The sequence below is a fragment of the Eleutherodactylus coqui genome, chromosome 1 (assembly GCF_035609145.1).
Source record: "Eleutherodactylus coqui strain aEleCoq1 chromosome 1, aEleCoq1.hap1, whole genome shotgun sequence".
Taxonomy (NCBI): domain Eukaryota; kingdom Metazoa; phylum Chordata; class Amphibia; order Anura; family Eleutherodactylidae; genus Eleutherodactylus; species Eleutherodactylus coqui.
The window spans coordinates 213,776,341-213,794,916 of NC_089837.1; the positions used below are offsets into that span (position 1 = coordinate 213,776,341).

Sequence of the window (18,576 nt, forward strand, 5' to 3'; positions counted from 1 at the left end):
TGTGTTAAGATACATGTGAAGTAGAAGTACCTCATACGCTGGTATATGGGATGATATCAGCACCAGGCGAAGCTGATCAGAAGAGCATGGCGGTGCACACTGGTGACGGAGATTTAGGCTTTGGCCGGCGGTCATAGTTGGGTAGTTGTTAAATCCAGCTACATTCTGCCTGAAAGAAAACAGCCTTCAGATACATATGTAATGAAAACTCCTAATGACAATTAGAGATTAGTCCATAATCACAACCGTTTTTCTATGCGCTAAAAGCTACAGATTGTATGAATTAATCCAATGAAAGTCATTTTACACACCGACTGAACCCATTCTAATTTCTGAAAACTATTCATTGGAAATTATATGTGTGGACTCAAAAAATCATGGCCAGAAGTGCTTGCTTTGGAAAATAGTTAATTACATATACAAAATGAATGCTACTCAGCTATGCCATAACAATGACTACCTATATAATTGAAGCGTTGTATTTACACCTGATCTGCCCTGTCTAACACTCTATGAAATATATTATCAATTCTACTTACATCATAGAAAAATTCCAGAAAGAAAGAAGAGTAGACATATGTACCTTTTAGGTAATGGGTTTAGGGAGTGCTCTACATGTTTCTTTTCCAGTGCTAATGTGACGTTAGGAGTGTTGGTTTCTTCTTCCCTCAACCGACTTGTAAGAAGAGCATTTTCTAAGCCTTTGTCTTGAGTCTGAAGTATTTACAAAGATTATTAACACAGAATTTTACCATAAAATATATTAAATCTGTTACCATGTATGTAAAATCTAGAATTCCTATAGTGAGCAACCATCTTTCACTACTCTTTTCCATCTACATAGTTCCACAACTCTGTGCTGTTTAAAGGGGAGTCTGTCGGATTGAACTTGCTGTCAGAACTGCAGGCATGATGTTCTAGAGCAGGAGGATCTGAGCAGACTGATATATAGTTTTATAGGAAAGATTCAGTATAACTTGTATTTTATTCATTTATATCTCTGTTCATTCAGAGCTAAACAATCCAGTGAGCGGTCCTATCAGTGATTGACAGCAAACCCTGTATGTACTGTGATACACCGATAGCTGCCAATCACTGATAGCACCGCCCATTGGACTGTTTAGATCAGAATGTGCAAAGGCTTAGAAACCTTTAGAAAGCTATTTACCTAAGATTGGACAAGTCATTTCTGTACATAGTAACAAGACTAGTTTCTCTCACCTTGATAAGCCAGAGAGCAGCCTGCCAAGCAGACCGGTCAGTCATACTCATTGACGCCGATTGTGTTAATCTGGATTTTATTGCTGATCTCCACACTCCACTCATCCAAGGAGGTCTGGTTTTGAAGAGCTCTCCTAAAAATAGGGTGTTTTATTGCATTGCAGACACAATAAATCAGTACACATGTTACTTCTGTATTTCTGTTACACTATCCAATAAATCCGGTCAATCCATAAGACTATGGTCCACATTCCTGCTACTTCTGTATCCAACAAAGCAGGTGATCATACAAGACTCCAGTATTACTAGGGTCCAAATAATATTCACCATGCCAGTCTAGGCTCTAGCAGCTGTGTCTGGTGGAGTTGTGTCTGGTTCTGGAGTGTCTGGTGGTGTTGTGTCTCGTGACTTGGGGAGCAGTGGGAGCCCTGGTCCATCTGTTCCCCTGATGGTGGCGGCACCTAGAAGCAATGCGAGTGTTGCCACCAGGCCTTCACCTCACAGTTTCAGGGACCCCAGATCACATCACCTCTTCCTGTCCACCTTAAAGAGAGAGGTCAGTCACCATAGAGGGTGAAGAACACGACCTGTCTTTTTGCATAGGTAGATTTGGCACAGGGGCCTTTCAAGAGCAAAGGCATGGTTGTTTCCTACAGCCTGGCAAGGGGGTTCAGGAGGAATATTATCCATCTCAGATGGGGGGTGGGCAGTGTTGCCTGCCCTAACCATACTAAGGTGGTGGAACTTTTCCTTAGGACGGAATTCAGGGCGAGTGACATCTTTGCCAGAATGACACTGAGAGAGTGACCATTTTAGCAAGAAACGAATCATTCTCTTATGTTGACATCATTACCCAGATACTCCATCTACTCCCATAAAAACAGGGACAGACACAATATTTGGTCAGCGGCCTGCACTTTCATGGTAAAGTTGAAACGTGCAGGTAATTCCGTTACCTGCATCCCTTCTGCGTTCCTGGGAAGGGACAGTATTATGGTTTTCTACCAGGGACAAACGAAGGTTTGCCATAGGTGTGGTGATCCCATACATTTTAGCACACAATGCAAGGTACTGCTGTGTGCACCGTGTGTGGGGAGAAATCGTCCCTCATTCTGCAAGGACATGCGGTGTAACCTGTCTGGTGCTTTAGGGTACCCATTCAGTCACTGTTTTCTCTCTTTTGCTAACGCTGGCTGGGCGCAGTTGACGGTTCAGTAAGCCCATGCATCTGGAGGCAGTGAGGAGTTGGAAGAATTACGGGGTCTCCGTGGAGTGTTTGACCAGCCTAAGCAGGAGAGGTTTCGAACTGCTTTGGGGAAGGGTAAGTCCCGAGAATCCAAGATTGTCCCCGGCAGGGAAATGCACACCGCTGCTCAGACCATGAGGGATAGCGATGTGGATGAGGAAACCGAAAGGATGGAGAAAGAGGAGATGGCTGCCAGTTCTGCTGCATCTTCCCGTATGGACAGTGTGGATGAGGAAAGCGAGAAATGGCAAAGCCAGAAGAAAAAGGGTAAGGAAAGAACTAGAAGGAAAAACAGAGGTTCTTCCTCTCTAGAGTGGGATCATTCAGTTCCACTCACTCTGGTGCAGATACCAAAGGAGAGCTGAAGCAGTTCCTCTCTGGTTGACCTCTCTAACCTGTTCCAAGCCCTTAGTAATATATCCTCTTCCTTGCTAGGGGAAGAGGCCAAGGGTGAGGTGCTGGAGGTGGTAGAAGGAACGATGGTGGAAGCCTTTAAGAAGGTAACCCCAGGGATGCTGCATCTCTTTTTAAGGGGGTCTGGTTTTGTCTGCGAAAGGGGCTACCCTGAAACCAAAAGGTGAAGATAAGGATGTAAGTGGGGGTGAGAAAGAAAGTATGAATGTTTCAGCTTCTTTAAAGAGTAATAAAGGGAAGATCTCTTCCTCTGAGAGGGGAGTAAGAGGAAAGCCATCCAACTGGATCACCAATGATGGCAGCACTCACTCTGTTGATGCTGGCATCCATTAATTTTGCCAGCATTAAGTCAGATGCGGCTAGGTTTGCCGTCTTTGATTTTCTCAGCCGAGTTGAAGCTGGCATTTTATTTTTGCAAGAGTTCAGGCTCATGGATTTGTCAGTCATATACAAAGCTAAGCACGAGTGAAGGTGTGGAGCCTTCTGTCAGTCTTTTGCATTCGAGCCATATAGCCGTGTGGCAGTCCTTTCTAAAAACACGGGTTATCGAACTGGAATTTTGATTTTGGATATTCTCATGGCAGCTCAAGAGTTGCATTTCATTAATCTCTACCGACCCCAGTCAAGGGGGTGCAAGGACCTCTTCATGAGAATTAAGCCTTACCTTTTTATAAGCCGGCAAGTGGTCTCTGGAGGATAATTTAATGATGTCACCTGGCTCTATGATAGAGGAGGTTTCAATGACCGGCTGAACTATGATAGCGTCGCATTAAACAGCATAGTTACTGAAGCATGCCTTGTGGAAGTCTACATTTGGCACACCCCAGGGCGCACGGGGTTCACTTACTTCAAAAGGTAGTAATTGAAGGGTATGCATGTTTGTTTAAATATGTTACATTACTAATGTGTGTTTTTTTGTTTCTTTTCTTAGTAGGTTGCAGTATGTGAGATAATTGGATATGATTTTCTTATTTTGTTTTGAAATATATCATTTGTACTTGATACAAATTAGGTATAAATGAGATATGTATGACAGGTTATGCAGCCAACCCTACTTTTTTCTTCTTTTAGTTCCTCTGTAATATTTAGTAATTTTTTACATTTTGATTATTGTATTTTAATAATTTGAGTTGGTATATTATGTGTCTTTTAATTTTGGCAAATTCCCATTCGTATCTAAGTCAGTCGGTCACTGTACTTGGAAGACGCCTTCCTCACGTGCCCGATAAGTGTTTGTAATAGGAGATAGGATAGAGGTCTCAGGACATAATAAACAGGTCCTGGGGATTTCATCATTTACCTGTATGGGGCCTAGATATTTTGCATGGTGGCCCTGGTCTTCATGCTTGCATTGCATAATTTGTTCGGGTCCAGAAAGCATCGATGTTGCATGGCACACGCACTAAAAAGTAGTCATTCTGCTGCATATTTGATATGTTGTGTCAGATAGATAGTGTTTCTTGTTTCCTAACTAGGAGGGTAAATCCTTTTAGAGCCATAACTGTCAGTGGAAGACATACAGTGCCAACCATCTTTCATGTTACACACAGGCAAATGGACAGCTTAACCAGCAACCTCTATCTCAGCTACCTGGCTTTCTGTGAGTATGATGTGAGAGGAGGGGATATTGCAATCAGCAATATTTTTAGGTTTTGTGTGGAGATGTGAAATCACCTGACAGGAACACATCACAACTTTCACATGTAACTTCTAAACGATAGAATACGTATATAGGCACGCTTCTTACGTCTTTCCAGTGCTAGTCTTTCTCGAAGCATCTGGCATAGCCATTTCTCCTGTAGTTTTTCTTCTTGCTCTTCTCTATAGCCCTTTATCTCATTTAATGTGCCATATGTTTCGGCAGCTTCTCTTGGTGTCAGGTAATCTAGGCTGCATGCACATGAAATATAATGTCTCTTCCATGCACCAAACTCATTGTCTGCTGGAGTATATGGCAGAAACCAGCCAAACTTGGTGCATTTTGGCATCCATACACAATCCTGAGAAGATGAAACAGGATGAAGAAGAGAATTTCCATTCTTTTTAGCAACAATACAATAAACCAGTGCTTAGAAGTTCTGAATAAAGTCACAATTCTTACATATCACATAGGTAGAGAATATGTTTAATATACCACATAGTGGTTTCTCTTTTAGGGCATTGATTCTTAAAAGTTGCCGCCTTTTATCATCTTTTTGTTTTTAGGATTAAATTCTGTACGAATTAATTTTTTAATATATAGATACAAAAGATAATATTCTGGCAACCTACAACCACCACTAGAGGGAGCTTATTGTCTACTGTCAGTGAGTCCATTGTATAACAGTATGTACTTAGCACTTAAGCTCCCTCTAGTGGTCTCTGCAGGCATGTTACCTTTAAATATATGTGCAGAGCATTTGGAAGTGTATTTTACAAAAACAGAGATCAGAAAAATAATGTCTGTGATGTTGTATAATCACTCAAGCTGTTGTGGATGGAAGAACAATTGTGGTTCAGCCACATAACTAGGTGACCACAGACTCTTAATTAGCAAGATCTTGATTACAGTTGTAATTATTTTCTATTAACATTTACATGGCAGTCATGGAAACAAAGAGACTGTTTAGTAATATAAAGATTTTTCTTACACCATACCTGTTCAGAGAGGAATTTCCAATACCAACAGACTTGTGCTGCAGAACACAGGTCCTGCGGACTGAGGAAGGAGAAGATGTACAGAGAGAGTACCCTGGGGAGGATTGTGGTAAAATCTACCTTGGTAACAGGAACCTCTTCAGAAAACCAGTCCTGTAAGAATCTATGAAGAAGGATTATCCATTATGAGGCTGCTGACAATTAGTGGAATCATTCTTGTAAACTGAGCCTTGCTAGGAAGCGTCAGGGAAAATTATTCTGGCTGAACTGAAACTTAAGCCGACGTCTGTAGGGGATACTTGCTGCAGAGCAGAAGGGCACCGTAGTTTCACATGGGGAGATGGACCCTGGTCAGCACTGGCGTAACTATAGGGGATGCAGGGGATGTGGTTTCACCCGGGCCCAGGAGCCTTAGGGGGCCCATAAGGCCTCTCTTCTCCATATAGGGAGCCCAGTACTATGAATATAGCATTATAGTTGGGGGCCCTGTTACAGGTTTTGCATTGGGGCCCAAAAGCTTCAAGTTACACCTCTGTGGTCAGCATGAATTCTATAGCATTTAGGTTCATTAGCTTGCCAATAACAATTAATGATATTTCTAGCCTTTAAAGGAAACCTCCGGTTTTGGACCGAAATTCTGTCCCAGGACAGAAGAGTGGGGTGGGGTGAGGGGGATATTACCAGCAGTTTTTCTTCTCTGCTGCTTCTCCCATCCACTAATTCCGTGACAAGGTTTTGTCCATTCGAAATAGGCAGAGGACTTTTCTAACTACTTTATGCACATTGGGTACACTGCTCTAGGGTTGGCCAATGCTGATCACATGAGTAGCACTGGCCAATGAGAAGGCAGGTCGAACACTACCTGTGCATTGTAGGGATAAAAATAGTCTGAAGATTGTATCGGCCATCTTGAACAGCCAAAAACAGGAACCGGAGCCCGTGGTTTAGAGGGACGGCAGGGAAGAACAACTGCAGGTAATATTAATATTTGGGTAATTGTCCAAAAGCAGATGGTCGCTTTAAATAGTCTTGCTGCATCTTCATAATTGGTTCAGTCCTAAGAATATCTGACTTTGCCATGATAGATGTTCTGTTATACAATTGATTATCTAAAGGTACCATTACACGACATGACTGTCAGGTGCAGAAATGCCTGACAGCCATCCCAGTGCTTTCACACAGTAGCAATACTTGTTCAGTGAATGGCTGCGGAGCGCGCTAGAGAACTCACTGCAAAGTGACTCCTGTTTACATTGAGAGAGTAGCCACTCACTAGTCGTTCCATTTCAGTGAGCTGAAATGAAATCACTAGCGACTACTTCTCGCTTAATGCCCTGTAGGGGGCAGTGTGTACACAGACCGACAGTCAATTATTATCACTCGATTGAGCAATTATTTGAGCAACTATTGCCCTGTGTAAAGGTACTCTAAGACCAGACAAGACCGGTGATTATGCTCTTATCTATGCTTCACATTCTCCTCCCTGTAGTACATAACGTTTTCTACTTATTTTCTGGAAGTAGCTGTGTGAGGCATTGTTTTTTGTAGGGCGTTTGATTTTGGAACTTAACGTTTATCATCTATAAAGGGTGGAATACAAAAACTTGAAATTCTGCTATTTTTTACGTTGCATTCGAGGGGCAACTTGCATCAGACAGCGCGCAGACTACTGCCGGTGTGCTGCACAATACATGGATGACTCGCACATTGCCATGCATACAGACAAGAATAGGACTTGCTATGAGGTTTTTCATGCAAACCATTGCTTACTTTAGCTGTGACCTGCTGCATCTTGTTAAAATGGCATGTAGAAATTGTTTGCGCTGTTTATCTGTCCAGAGATCAAACCAGTGTCCTGCGAGGTTAACTCTTTCATGAAATAGCTGGCAACGAGAAGAGAAAGATTAAAAGGAATGCACAACTTTCCTGCTATTCTGGCCATCTACTTCTATCTAAAAGCAGCAGGTATAATCCCAGCTATTGCTTGGTTATCACTTCCCCAATAAGATGCACATTCGTAGAAGGTGCAAACAATAGGATCAGGTAGGTAAAGTCAACCGCTCTAAGCAATGTCAACAAACCACTGGCAATGTCTGCCACACTCCATACACGCTCTAATGAATGCCAACCAACCACTGGAAATGTCTGCCACACTCCATACACGCTCTAATCAGTGCCAACAAACCACTGGCAATGTCTGCCACACTCCATACACGCTCTAATCAGTGCCAACAAAACACTGGCAATGTCTGCCACACTCCATACACGCTCTAATTAATGCCAACAAACCACTGGCAATGTCTGCCACACTCCATACACGCTCTAATTAATGCCAACCAACCACTGGCAATGTCTGCCACACTCCATACACCATAGACTGTCTGCGGATCCTTAGGGTTTAATTCACACGTGGCAGAAGATCACATCCACTCATCTGAATGGGGTTGTTTTGGTGACAAGCAAATGGATTCCAGTGAGGCTGCCATTCAGACAAACAGGACAGCAATCTCTGCAACAAAATCTGCCATGTGTGAATTCACCCGAAGGCCTATTTCACACAAGCGTTTTATTGCAGCCATTTTGCCGCAATACAATGTCGGCCAAAAATCGCGATCATTGGATTCCACTGCATTGGTTCAGATGGGCGATTTTCTGGTGCGTAAAATTGGCAACCGGAAATGATAGCTCATACGGTGCGCATTCCGGTCATCCGCTTTTATGTACGTCCGGAAAAGATAGGACTTGACTTATCTTTTGCCGAAATATGCCGGCCGTTCCCATATACACCTATACAAGCCTGTGGGAGCTGCCGCAAAAGGGAGGTGGGAGGGAGTTAGCAGCGCTATGGTCTCTCCCCTGGCCCATGGAATTCTGGGCTGTAGCGTATATATGCCACAGCGGCTGTGTGAACGGGTGAGAAAACGGGAGATTTAGCCATGACTTGGTTGCGGCTTTCTCCCGTTCATGCAATTTTTCAGCCGTGATGAAGGCAGACGAAAATCACAATGGGAAGGAGGCCTGACACTGGAGCCACATGGAGACTTTTGTGATCGACTTTCCAGTTTTAATTATTAAATGACAGCTGTAGTTCACAGGAGTGTACTCAGTCATATTTAAAGTCACAGTATTTCCCTGAACTACAGCTGTAGCGTGATAGTTACATTCGGAAAGTCCTACTACAAGTCTCCATGTAGCCTGGGCCTCATTGGCATACCATGAGAGGTCACCTGGCCAATAAGTGAACTGGGGCCCATATACTGCATCATTGCCACGGCCCGGCTTTGGGTGATGCTCAGAGAAAGGAAGGGCCGTTACCCAGGGCAACCTGGTATCTTCTGTATATAAATTAGATATGTATTGTTGGTATAAGTTATATAGTATAACTTATACTTGCTATATATATAGATATAAATAATGCCAGGAAAAATATTAGCATATTCTAAAAACTGGGACAGAACAACACTGACAGTAATAGTGGTGGCCATTTTAGTAATCACCTGGCTTCTACCTACCTAATATATTGTATATTATCTATTCCAGTGAGTAGGTTTATCCATGCTTCCAGTACTGATAAATACTCCATGTACCTGCTTGTTGGCACACTTGCTTCCCTTTGGCGTCCAAGCACTAAATCTTGTCTGGCTGCTCACAGTCTGATCCAGGTTTATGCTGTCTCTGATTGCCATCTCCGTCTGTCCACCATGGAGCCCAAGACTTTCCAGCTGCCATCGCTTTACGCTGTGAGGACTATATCTCCGAGAACTGGTCATATTTTCTACTACAGACACAGTAACCTATTAAACAGTAAGATCAAATTCTCTAACCATATACAATATGCAGCATTAATCCCTTCAGGACCAATGTTCTTTCTTTACCCAGTTCTGCCATTACACTGTTTGTGGCTTCAACAGAAATGAATAAAAGTTACAGAAAAAGTGTATTCCAGTGAGCTATGTTGTATCCGTAGCTCTCGAGTAGCAGAAGTAGCATAGCATGCTGCGCCATTTCTGTAACTTCCATTCACTTCTCCAGGAGTTACAGAAACAGTATAGAGCAGCCAGTGGACTTGTTTCTGTAGTCTCTGACCATGGAGGAGATCTGTTCGAGAGATAAGTGTAAGTCCGAGAGGTATCTTCTGTAGTTATCAGACATTTATGGCATATCCTGCCTGTTAAATACGGGCAAATAGGATGCACTAAATTTAGGGGATGCCTGCCTCTTAGAGAGTTGCCTATCTTATGTGCAAGAAATGCAAATTTGCACTGTAGTGGAGGGTAGTTTCTAATTTAAACTGTACTTTATCTGCTGTGTCCCAGAACATCATGCCCCCCCTCCCCTCCCCCCCTCCTCCCCACTAAGCTTCACCCACTTTTTGGAAAAGGGAAAACACTTTGTAAAAATGGAAAAGAAACTCGTAAATTTTGCCAAAAAAGATTTTGCTTATATTTGATATTGGAACAGGTTACTTAATAAATTCCCCTAATAGATTTTTATGTTTCAGTACATGAGCAAAATAAATGTTTTAAATAATGATTTATGTAAAAAAAGATAAATACTGGTACAAGACAGGTAATTGTTATAACAGTGAAAATAGTAATAACAGGAAAGGGGAAATTGGACAATATACCACATTTTTCGCTCTATAAGATGCACTTTTTCCCCCTCTAAAGCAGGAGAAAAAAGTCGCTGCATCCTATAAAGTGAATGTGCCAAAATTTGTCACGATCACCACAATTTAGTTAGCTCGCGATCGCACGAACAAATGTGCGATCAGTTAACAGTTTTCTCTCCTCCCCACTGCCACCCATAAATATTGCTGATTGGTGGTAAGCGCCGACGGGAACTGCTGCTGCTTCTCCGCTTCCACTAAACGGCTTCCTCCTGCGGCACACAAGCGTCGCTGTGACACGGAGCTCTGATTTTTCAGACCTTTGCTGGTGCTTCTGCTCCATCGCCCAGTACTATCCCCTGCACTGTCCCTTGGGGACTTCAAAATATTTTGCGTCCTATTGTCCGGTGCATCTTATAGAGCGAAAAATACAGTAATTGCTAATAACCGAGTATTGGAATGTCCCCATGTCTGATTAAAGGACCATACATCTAGCTTGGCTTTTATATAGGAAGCAGGAGTGGCCTCTACCCATCGGAGGCTCTGCGCTATGTTATATCTATATTTAGAGTTGGGGGTAATAGTGCAAATTTGGGATATTAGTACCAGAAATCCATGGGTTCCAGACTTTTTTGAATTGGACCACTGTGTCCTGGCGTATGGCAATCAGTTTTTTGTATAGAACTATCTTATTGATATGGGCCACTAATGATTTGAAAGGTAGTTGCGGTTTTCGCCATTGTTGGGCTACGTAAATGCGAGCTGCCATAGTTATAAATTGTAGGAGTTTAAAAGGAGCATCGTGGATAGTTGTAGGTTTATTGCCTAGTTATAAGATAAAAGGGTCAAGACCCAAGGATGTTTCTGTTACAGAGGCTATAACATGGACGACCTTTAGCCAAAAGGCTTGCACTATAAAGTAGGACTACCAGATATGTAATTGGAAACCAGTGGCCTTGCAACCCCTAAAGCATGGGTCAGAGACCTCAGGATAGATGCCGTGTATCCGTGCAGGTACTAGATAAACTCTATGTGGTACTTTCAGGGATGTTTGTGTTAATGAGACCTACCAAGTATTCTTACTTAATATCCAGCTACAATGACGTCTTTATAGGATTCTATAATGTTGTTAAAAGGTCCCTATATTGGGTATATTGGGCAGTATTTATACATAGCCTCCAATCGGTTCAGCTCATCTTTACAACCTGAGGATATAAGAGAGGACCAGAAGTGAAAAGCCTGGATTGTTCTTAACCATGCCTCTGAAGGGGGTTGAAATTGATTTGTAAAAGAGGATAATGAGATCAGCTTACCATGTGATAGTTATGCAGGATAGTTTATTAGTCTGCCACCAGGTAAAGCTTAGAGCGTCTAATCCTGGAGAGAAAACTGGGTTAGAAAGGACTGGGGTAAATGGAGATGGATTTGAGAGGGGGATTATCTTAAATCGTACCTGGCACCACAGTGGGATGAAGAAGAATGAGAGTGGCGTGAGGTTTTGAAGGTTAGCTGGGCGAGGGGCTCTGGTCCAGAGCAAAGTGGACCAAATGTGTGGGTGTAATTGTGCTGTTTCTATGAGGACCCATAGGGGAGAGTTATGGTTTGCGAATATAGGTGGAATCTGAGTGAAATGGGCAGCTTTATAGTATTTAAGGAGGCCTCCTGATTTTTTTATGCATAAACATTGTATTCTTAGGTATTCGCGGGCATGTATGGGACCAGATGAAAGCCATTACTTGTTCTTGCAAGGCTCGTAACACTGGAGGATGGAACTGGGATAAGAAGGGTTCTTGACAGATATAAGAGTCTTGGTAAAAGCACAATTTTGACACTGTGGATCTATCCTATCCAGGAAAGGTAAGGGCAATCCCATTTTGAGAAGTCTAAACTAAGTTGCTGGAAGAGAGGTTCGGAATTCCACTTATAAATAGAATCTATTGTGTTTGATACCGGGATAGGAGAGAAAGTGAGGGCATGAATGAAATTGGAAGTTAATTTCGATAAGATTTTGAGTGTGAAGGGGAACGTTACAAAAGAGAATTTCGGATTTAGATTGGTACATTTTGAGACCGGAGGTCTTCTCAAACCTCGCCAAAACTGAAAGTAAGTTAGGCAAGGAGGTAAGAGGATTAGTCAATATCAAAAGAAGATCGTCAGCAAAAAGGCTGAGTTTAGTGTTATATTTTCCAAAGGGAACACCAGATACATTGGAGTTGTTGTGGTTAGCTATAGCTAGGGGTTCCATTGCAATTGTGAATAAAGCTGGCAAGAATGTGTATTCCTGTCGAGTGCCTCTAGAGATACAGATTGAGGTTGTTGTGGTAGAAAGGATTTTGAGGTATGCAGAGGGGTTAGAGTAAATGGTCGTGATGACATTTATAAAGGGGCCTCCAAATCGCTGAAGGACTAGTTGGAAATAGGACCAGGATAAGCTATCAAATGTTTTTTTCTATATCTAGGGCGATGACTGATAATTATAATGGGTTTTATGGAGGTTTGCCGTATGCATAAGGTTCAATATCTTATGAACATTGTCTGGTGCTTGTCTGTACTAAGGAAGGGAGAAATCGGTTGAGTGGGGAAGCAATTATGGATGTGTGAATTTTGAGGTCAACATTTCACAGAATAGTGGGATTTTTCTCCGGTTTAGGAATAGTTGTGATGAGGGTTCGTAGGGAATAGGGGTGTGTTTGACCTTGTTCCAAGATATAGTTATATAAAATTAACCAAGTAGGGTTTATTATAGAGGCCTCCCTGTTTAAAGTGTTTCTTCTATAGTTCTAGCCGAGATGAGGCTTGATAAAGTGGAGTTCATCAATTGTGATAATTTAATATGGAAGAGAAAAGTATATGCGTGAGGGTCCGCAGAGGGCAGGGGTGCTGTATAGAGTTTTTGAGAATATTATTGTAAGGTAGATTAATTTTATCAGGATTAGAAGAAAAGATGCCAGGACGAATTTGAATTTTATGTACAGAATTAAAAGTTTGCTGCTCCTAGGTTTACGTGCTAGCAGGCGCTCTGGTTTGTTCACGTATTGAAAATATGTAGTTTGCGTCCAGGCCAAGGCTTTCTCAGTTTTATGGACTAGAGCATCTAGTTCTAGTTGAGAATATTTAATAGTTTTGTGCAAATATATTGAAGGGCGCTGTATGTATGCTTGTTCTAATTTGCTAATTTTATGCTCTAAATCTAGTTTGCTAACCATCAAATGTCTGTAGGAGTGAACTCTGAGCTGTTGTATAGTGATGACACGTTCAGGGTTGGTGAATAGTGATTCATTGTATCTCCAAGAGTATGGGATATGAGCGGATGGGGTGAATCGGAATTCTAAGAAGATGGCATCATGGTCCAACCATGCACATATTACTTGGTGGGAGGAAGAAAGGAGGGGAAGTGAGAGAGAATTGGCAAGCATCCAGTCCAACCTTATTATGGTGTCTGTGGACTGGGGAGTATCTGAAGCCTCTCTTTTAGTGGTTAAGCGTCTGCTAGCATAAGCATCTGGAACATTTTATTCAGTTCTTCAGTGGGCAGGGATCAATGCAATGACATGTCAGCCCATGTGCTTTCTGGTTAAGGGAAGTCAAAAGTCAGGTCATATCCAGGGAGGAGGATTCATCCAATCTCTGATAGGAAAAAAACTTGTTTAAGATACCAGCTCGTAGAGCACTCTAGGGCTAGACCCAAGAAGATGGTGTTCCTATAAAAGATTGTGGCTCACGTCCTCCTGGATTGGTGTTCTAGGGTAAGAAGTTGAGTAGATCTGTGGTTTGGAAAGAATCTTAAAAAAAAAAAAAAAGTACATTTTTTTTGTTGATAGTGCAGGCTGTCAGGCTCAGGAGTTACGTGTTTAGTAACTTCCACACAGGCACTAGGAGGTTACATTCCATGAAGACAAAATTGGTACACTGTATGTCTTTAATTTACCACTAGGTGGCAGCAATGTCTTTCAGCTAGGATATAGCTACTGTAAACAGCTCGTAACACAAGGGGACGAAAAATAAGAGCGCAGCTCTGGACTATCAGCAAAAGGGTGCCTGCACACGAACGGAATTTCCAGCGCGTTATTTTAGGCACATTATCTGCCCCAGACCGCAGCCAATATACTCCTATGAGGATCCGCAGTTGTCCCCAGACGGACGGATTTGTATCACGTTTTTTCACGCGCGTGAAAAAATCTGCGACCTGTTCTAATTTGGGTCGGATTCTGCGCGTGAAGCCTCCAATACAAGTGAATGGGTGCGTTTTTTCACGCAGTACATCCGCAGTGCAGCTGCAGATGGAGTCACTGGTTGCTATGACTACAGGAAGTAGGCATGGTAGGAGGCGTCCCAACACACAGCACAGAGCTTCACAGGCAAATTTGTAGAGGGAGATAGGTAGTATTTCTTGCCAATGCAGGATGTAAGAATGCAAAATCTGTAGTAATGAATTCCTCTTGTGAATTTTTTTGCAGTGACTGAAATAAAGTCACGCTGGAGAAGCGCCCGAAAAAAGTTACATGGATCAACCATGCCCACAAAGACATCTGCTCACCGGGTGAAAGCATGTTGCCAGAATAATTTAACGGTGCTCGCACAAGCAAGAGGGACAAAACGGAGTCTAGGTGTTGGTTTTAAAGCTGTTTTCCAAGGAATGGGCAGTTATCTAGGGGTTGGGTTTACGATAAGGGGTGTCTGCTGGTTTTTCGGCGCGTTTTTTTCCGCAACACATCCGCGTATATCCGCGCGTGATTTTTCACGCATCCGCACCTATCCGCAAGCACATTTAGGTACCATACGCGCGTGAAAATCCGCTAGCGGAATCCGGAACGCTCGTGTGCAGGCGGCCAAAGTAAGAGAGGTAGTTATCTATTTTCTTTGCAGACGTTTATTTACGATATGCAGCTACAGTAAGGGATGTTACACAGAGGGGCTCAACAGCGGCTAGTGCTGATGTAGCTTGCTGCAGGTCTGTTCTGTGACGTTTGTTCTGTGCGGTTTCAGATGATGGGGGGCACAGGAGTGGAATTAATGTTCCGTTACGCCAGCTATTGAGGGAAGCCAACAGTGTTAGTCGTAAGGGTAGAATTATTGGGTATTGGGTTAATTAGGCATATTTTGAGGGTAGTTCATCCAATAATAAAGAGTAGCACCTTCTTTAATTGGTCTTATTCAATAAAAATAGATTAGCTGTTGTATTGTATTCAACCAGTAGATGGTAGTAGAGAGTATGAATTGCTTAGTGATCAGCTATATAGGTAATTTTCTTTCTATAGAATAGGACCACAGAAGCAGCAGGGGTCCCACCTGGCCTATGTATAGTGAACACTTCTCCTTGTCTCCCTCCAATGGGAAGTTGAAACAGCACGATAGCTCTGTCTTCTTCTTTGCCGTCCAAGATGGCGATGTCGGGCAGGACAAGTTGCCGTGAGCGTCCCTCTCAACCCATTGGCTTAAACAGTGTTTCAGCCAGGGAGATGGGGTGGCAGATGTGGCACCCTGGTATGATGAATAGGCACACCTGGCCTGCAGACTCACTCAAGCCTGAAGGCCGCAGCTGACAGGCTTCACTAGGCCGCAATGGATCTCCAGCGGGAGCAGAAGTCGCTGGGGCTCAATCTGCAGAAGACAGGTGCTCCACTAGAAGCAGGTGACATTCAGTGCGGTGCTGGGTCACCCCAGGGGTCACTGGGCCGCAGGTGTATTTTTAGGTGGAAATAGAGGGAAGCCGAGTTGCCACACATCCGCGCCTGTTGCCCGCAAGCCACGTTCCGCCCGGAAAGTATATTTTAAAAGTTGCAAAGCAATTCATTATCAAAGAAACCACTCCAGTCAGATAGGTGCAGGTCTCAGCTCAGGGACTGCCACCACACCCAGCCCAGCAGAAGATGGCAGCCAATGGTGGTCGGGATTTACAGAAACAGCCGCTATGCTGTATGTATTGGTATGCTGTTTCTGTAATGCCCATAGAAGTTAATGGGGGTTAGGGAAACAGTGGAGCTCACTGTGCTATACTGCTTCTATAATTCGCACTGTCTTCTATAGAAGTTATAGAAAAAGCGTAGCAAAGCTCACTCAGCTGTTTCTGTAGATTACAAATGACAAATTCAGATTGGGCAGAAGTACTGGGAGCCCAAACTAAAGATATGTGGGCACCAGAGCTGGGAGCTGTATCTGTAGTACGTTTATGGAGTAGCCTCTAAATAATCCTGAAACGTTCCAGATGAGAATGACCCTTTATTTAGCTGAAACAGAAATACTCCTATTGGTTACAACCAAACTTAATACTAACACCCTAACATTCATTTACAACAATTAGATGGTGGCACACGTCTGGCCATATGACAACTGGTAACTTCTGACATGGTGTATTCTGAAGTGTGTCTGGATAAAGTGCACCTCTACTGAGCTGATGCTAGCCTGTGGCAATGCTCAGGTGATATGCTATGCAGAGTACCCCCAAAGGGTGTTATAAACTCCAAGAAATCGACAGAACATTTTAGACTGAACTGTTATTACACTGAGAGGAACCGTATTTGTTCTGCATTCTGTCCTTTCCGCAGTGTGATGTCATAGGAACCAAGACTTCACCAGGCCAGAACGTTTTACAGTCCACACTTGTCTCAATAAAAAGTCTCCCTGAAGTCATATTTTTAATTTTTTGGTTTGACAGACGTTTCAGTGTCATCTGTGTTTACTGCATTGTGGCTCATCATGAGACATCGATAATGCCCATGCTATAACTCCTTTTACCGCGAAGGTCACTAGGCAAGGTATGGGAGAAGCATAGGTAAATAGTTTTGCTAATCTTGTAACATCTAGTTTTGGTGATTGCATGCTAAGTTGAAGAAAATCTGACATCTGTTTTGTTGAATGAGACTAATATTTACCAATCTTTCTCGATTTTCTGCCACGGACAGTCATTTTAACTATCTAGGTTGGGTAGACACCTGCATCGGGATTTCCATTTTACTTTTCTGTCATAGGAACAGAAAAACTAAAATAACAGCAGTGCTGACTCCATTACGGTGGACACATGATGACTGATTAACTCCACTGTGGTCTGTCGGATTTCCACCATCGCATCCCTCACGTTACGGGGAGAACCACATGCTGTTATTTTTTCTGCCTTTTGTTTGATGGAATCTGGCTAAGCTTCCAATGCAGATATGAGCACAACCTGAGAGACGTAACAGCATTTACAGAAACATAAAAGTAAGCACACCATCAATTATCTCAAAATTTAAAGGGAACAAAGCATAGATCTAAAAAGAAAATGTGGTGGTTTGTAAATGTACCGATAACTTTATCATCAGACAAGGCTGCGTGCTACTAATAGCAGCCATATATTGTGCAGTCTATGGGATCTGGTTACATCTTCTGTATACTGAACAAAGTTGTTTGCTTTGTTTGTTGCCAAACTTCACATCAATATATGAAAAAGTCAGTTTTCAGCTTAAAAGTATATGAGTATATTCCAGTTTATACTGTATATTGTAATAGGGCTATACTGAGCACAATGTATTAATGCAGCCTCTGTTACAAGGAGATCCAACACAACAAAAAACTTTCTGCAGGAGTTCCTTTGCTATACTGTAAGAACACGGCCTTACCTCCCGGAGATCGTCTGTGTACTAGAAGGGCTGGACCCACATTCTGTATCCTAGGGGATATAGCAACAATCTGCAGGCACACCCCTGCCCGACATCTGATAATAAACCTGTCGGCTAGGTGACCAGACAAGCAATTATTTGTACAGAGATGAAAAGAAAAGCCTCAAAACACTGAAATATGACTGTTCTTTATTCTACTTCTGAAACATTATGATTCCTGTGTGGACATATGCCAAAACCCCTTAAAGCGCCTACAATATGCTATATAGTGACAAGCCACAAACCAGTGCAGACTTTAACTCTTTATAGACTGGGCTAATATTTTTAGATTCTTTTTCTGATTTAGGACGAAGTCAGACGAACATTTTTTTGCACGCAGCTATGTGTGCAACAAAAAAAAAAGTGAACCTGATAGAACCATTGGTTCCCTATGATGTGTTCATATATCCGTCTTTTACAGGAACAAAATACTCGCACCTGCAAAAGATAGGACATCCGTGCAGCGGCAAGGTCCCTGCTTGCGAGTAAAATATCCCTACAGGGAGTCCCCTCATCACTGAACACTGTGACAGCACTGGCACAGTGTTCTGTGACAAGGGGACTCCCCACGGGGATGAAGGAATTCCCTGTCACAGCTGTGGCAGAGGATCGCAATCTTCTCCCAGTCAGCCCCATTGAAAGCAATGGGCTGCAGGCAGCCCCCGCAGGGATTTTCGGGGAAGGGCTTGAAATATAAGCGCTTCCCTGAAAATCATCCCTAGCTTGTGTAAAAAAAAAAAATATATATATATACACTCACCTCTCCGCCACTGTCGGGGCTCAGGCGCGTCTTGTCCCTGGCTTCCCCGGCAGTG

The 18,576-nt window shown here is 42.9% G+C and overlaps 1 protein-coding gene across 4 annotated transcripts in view; it reads right to left on the minus strand.

Moving 5' to 3' along the window:
* Nucleotides 1-17,754, minus strand: part of ECT2L (epithelial cell transforming 2 like) — a 65,599-nt gene extending 47,845 nt beyond the window's left edge. For all 4 annotated transcript variants that reach the window (XM_066605498.1, XM_066605497.1, XM_066605500.1 and 1 more), the window contains exons 1-8: nt 17,723-17,754; nt 9,106-9,312; nt 7,289-7,401; nt 5,519-5,681; nt 4,629-4,881; nt 1,222-1,355; nt 584-714; nt 31-169 (exon numbers count right to left, since the gene is read on the minus strand). In XM_066605498.1, the coding sequence (XP_066461595.1) occupies nt 31-169; nt 584-714; nt 1,222-1,355; nt 4,629-4,881; nt 5,519-5,681; nt 7,289-7,401; nt 9,106-9,288 (1,116 nt within the window). In that variant the 5' untranslated portion in view covers nt 9,289-9,312; nt 17,723-17,754. The remainder of the gene's footprint in view (nt 1-30; nt 170-583; nt 715-1,221; nt 1,356-4,628; nt 4,882-5,518; nt 5,682-7,288; nt 7,402-9,105; nt 9,313-17,722) is intronic.
* Between the last annotated feature and the right edge of the window lie 822 nt (nt 17,755-18,576).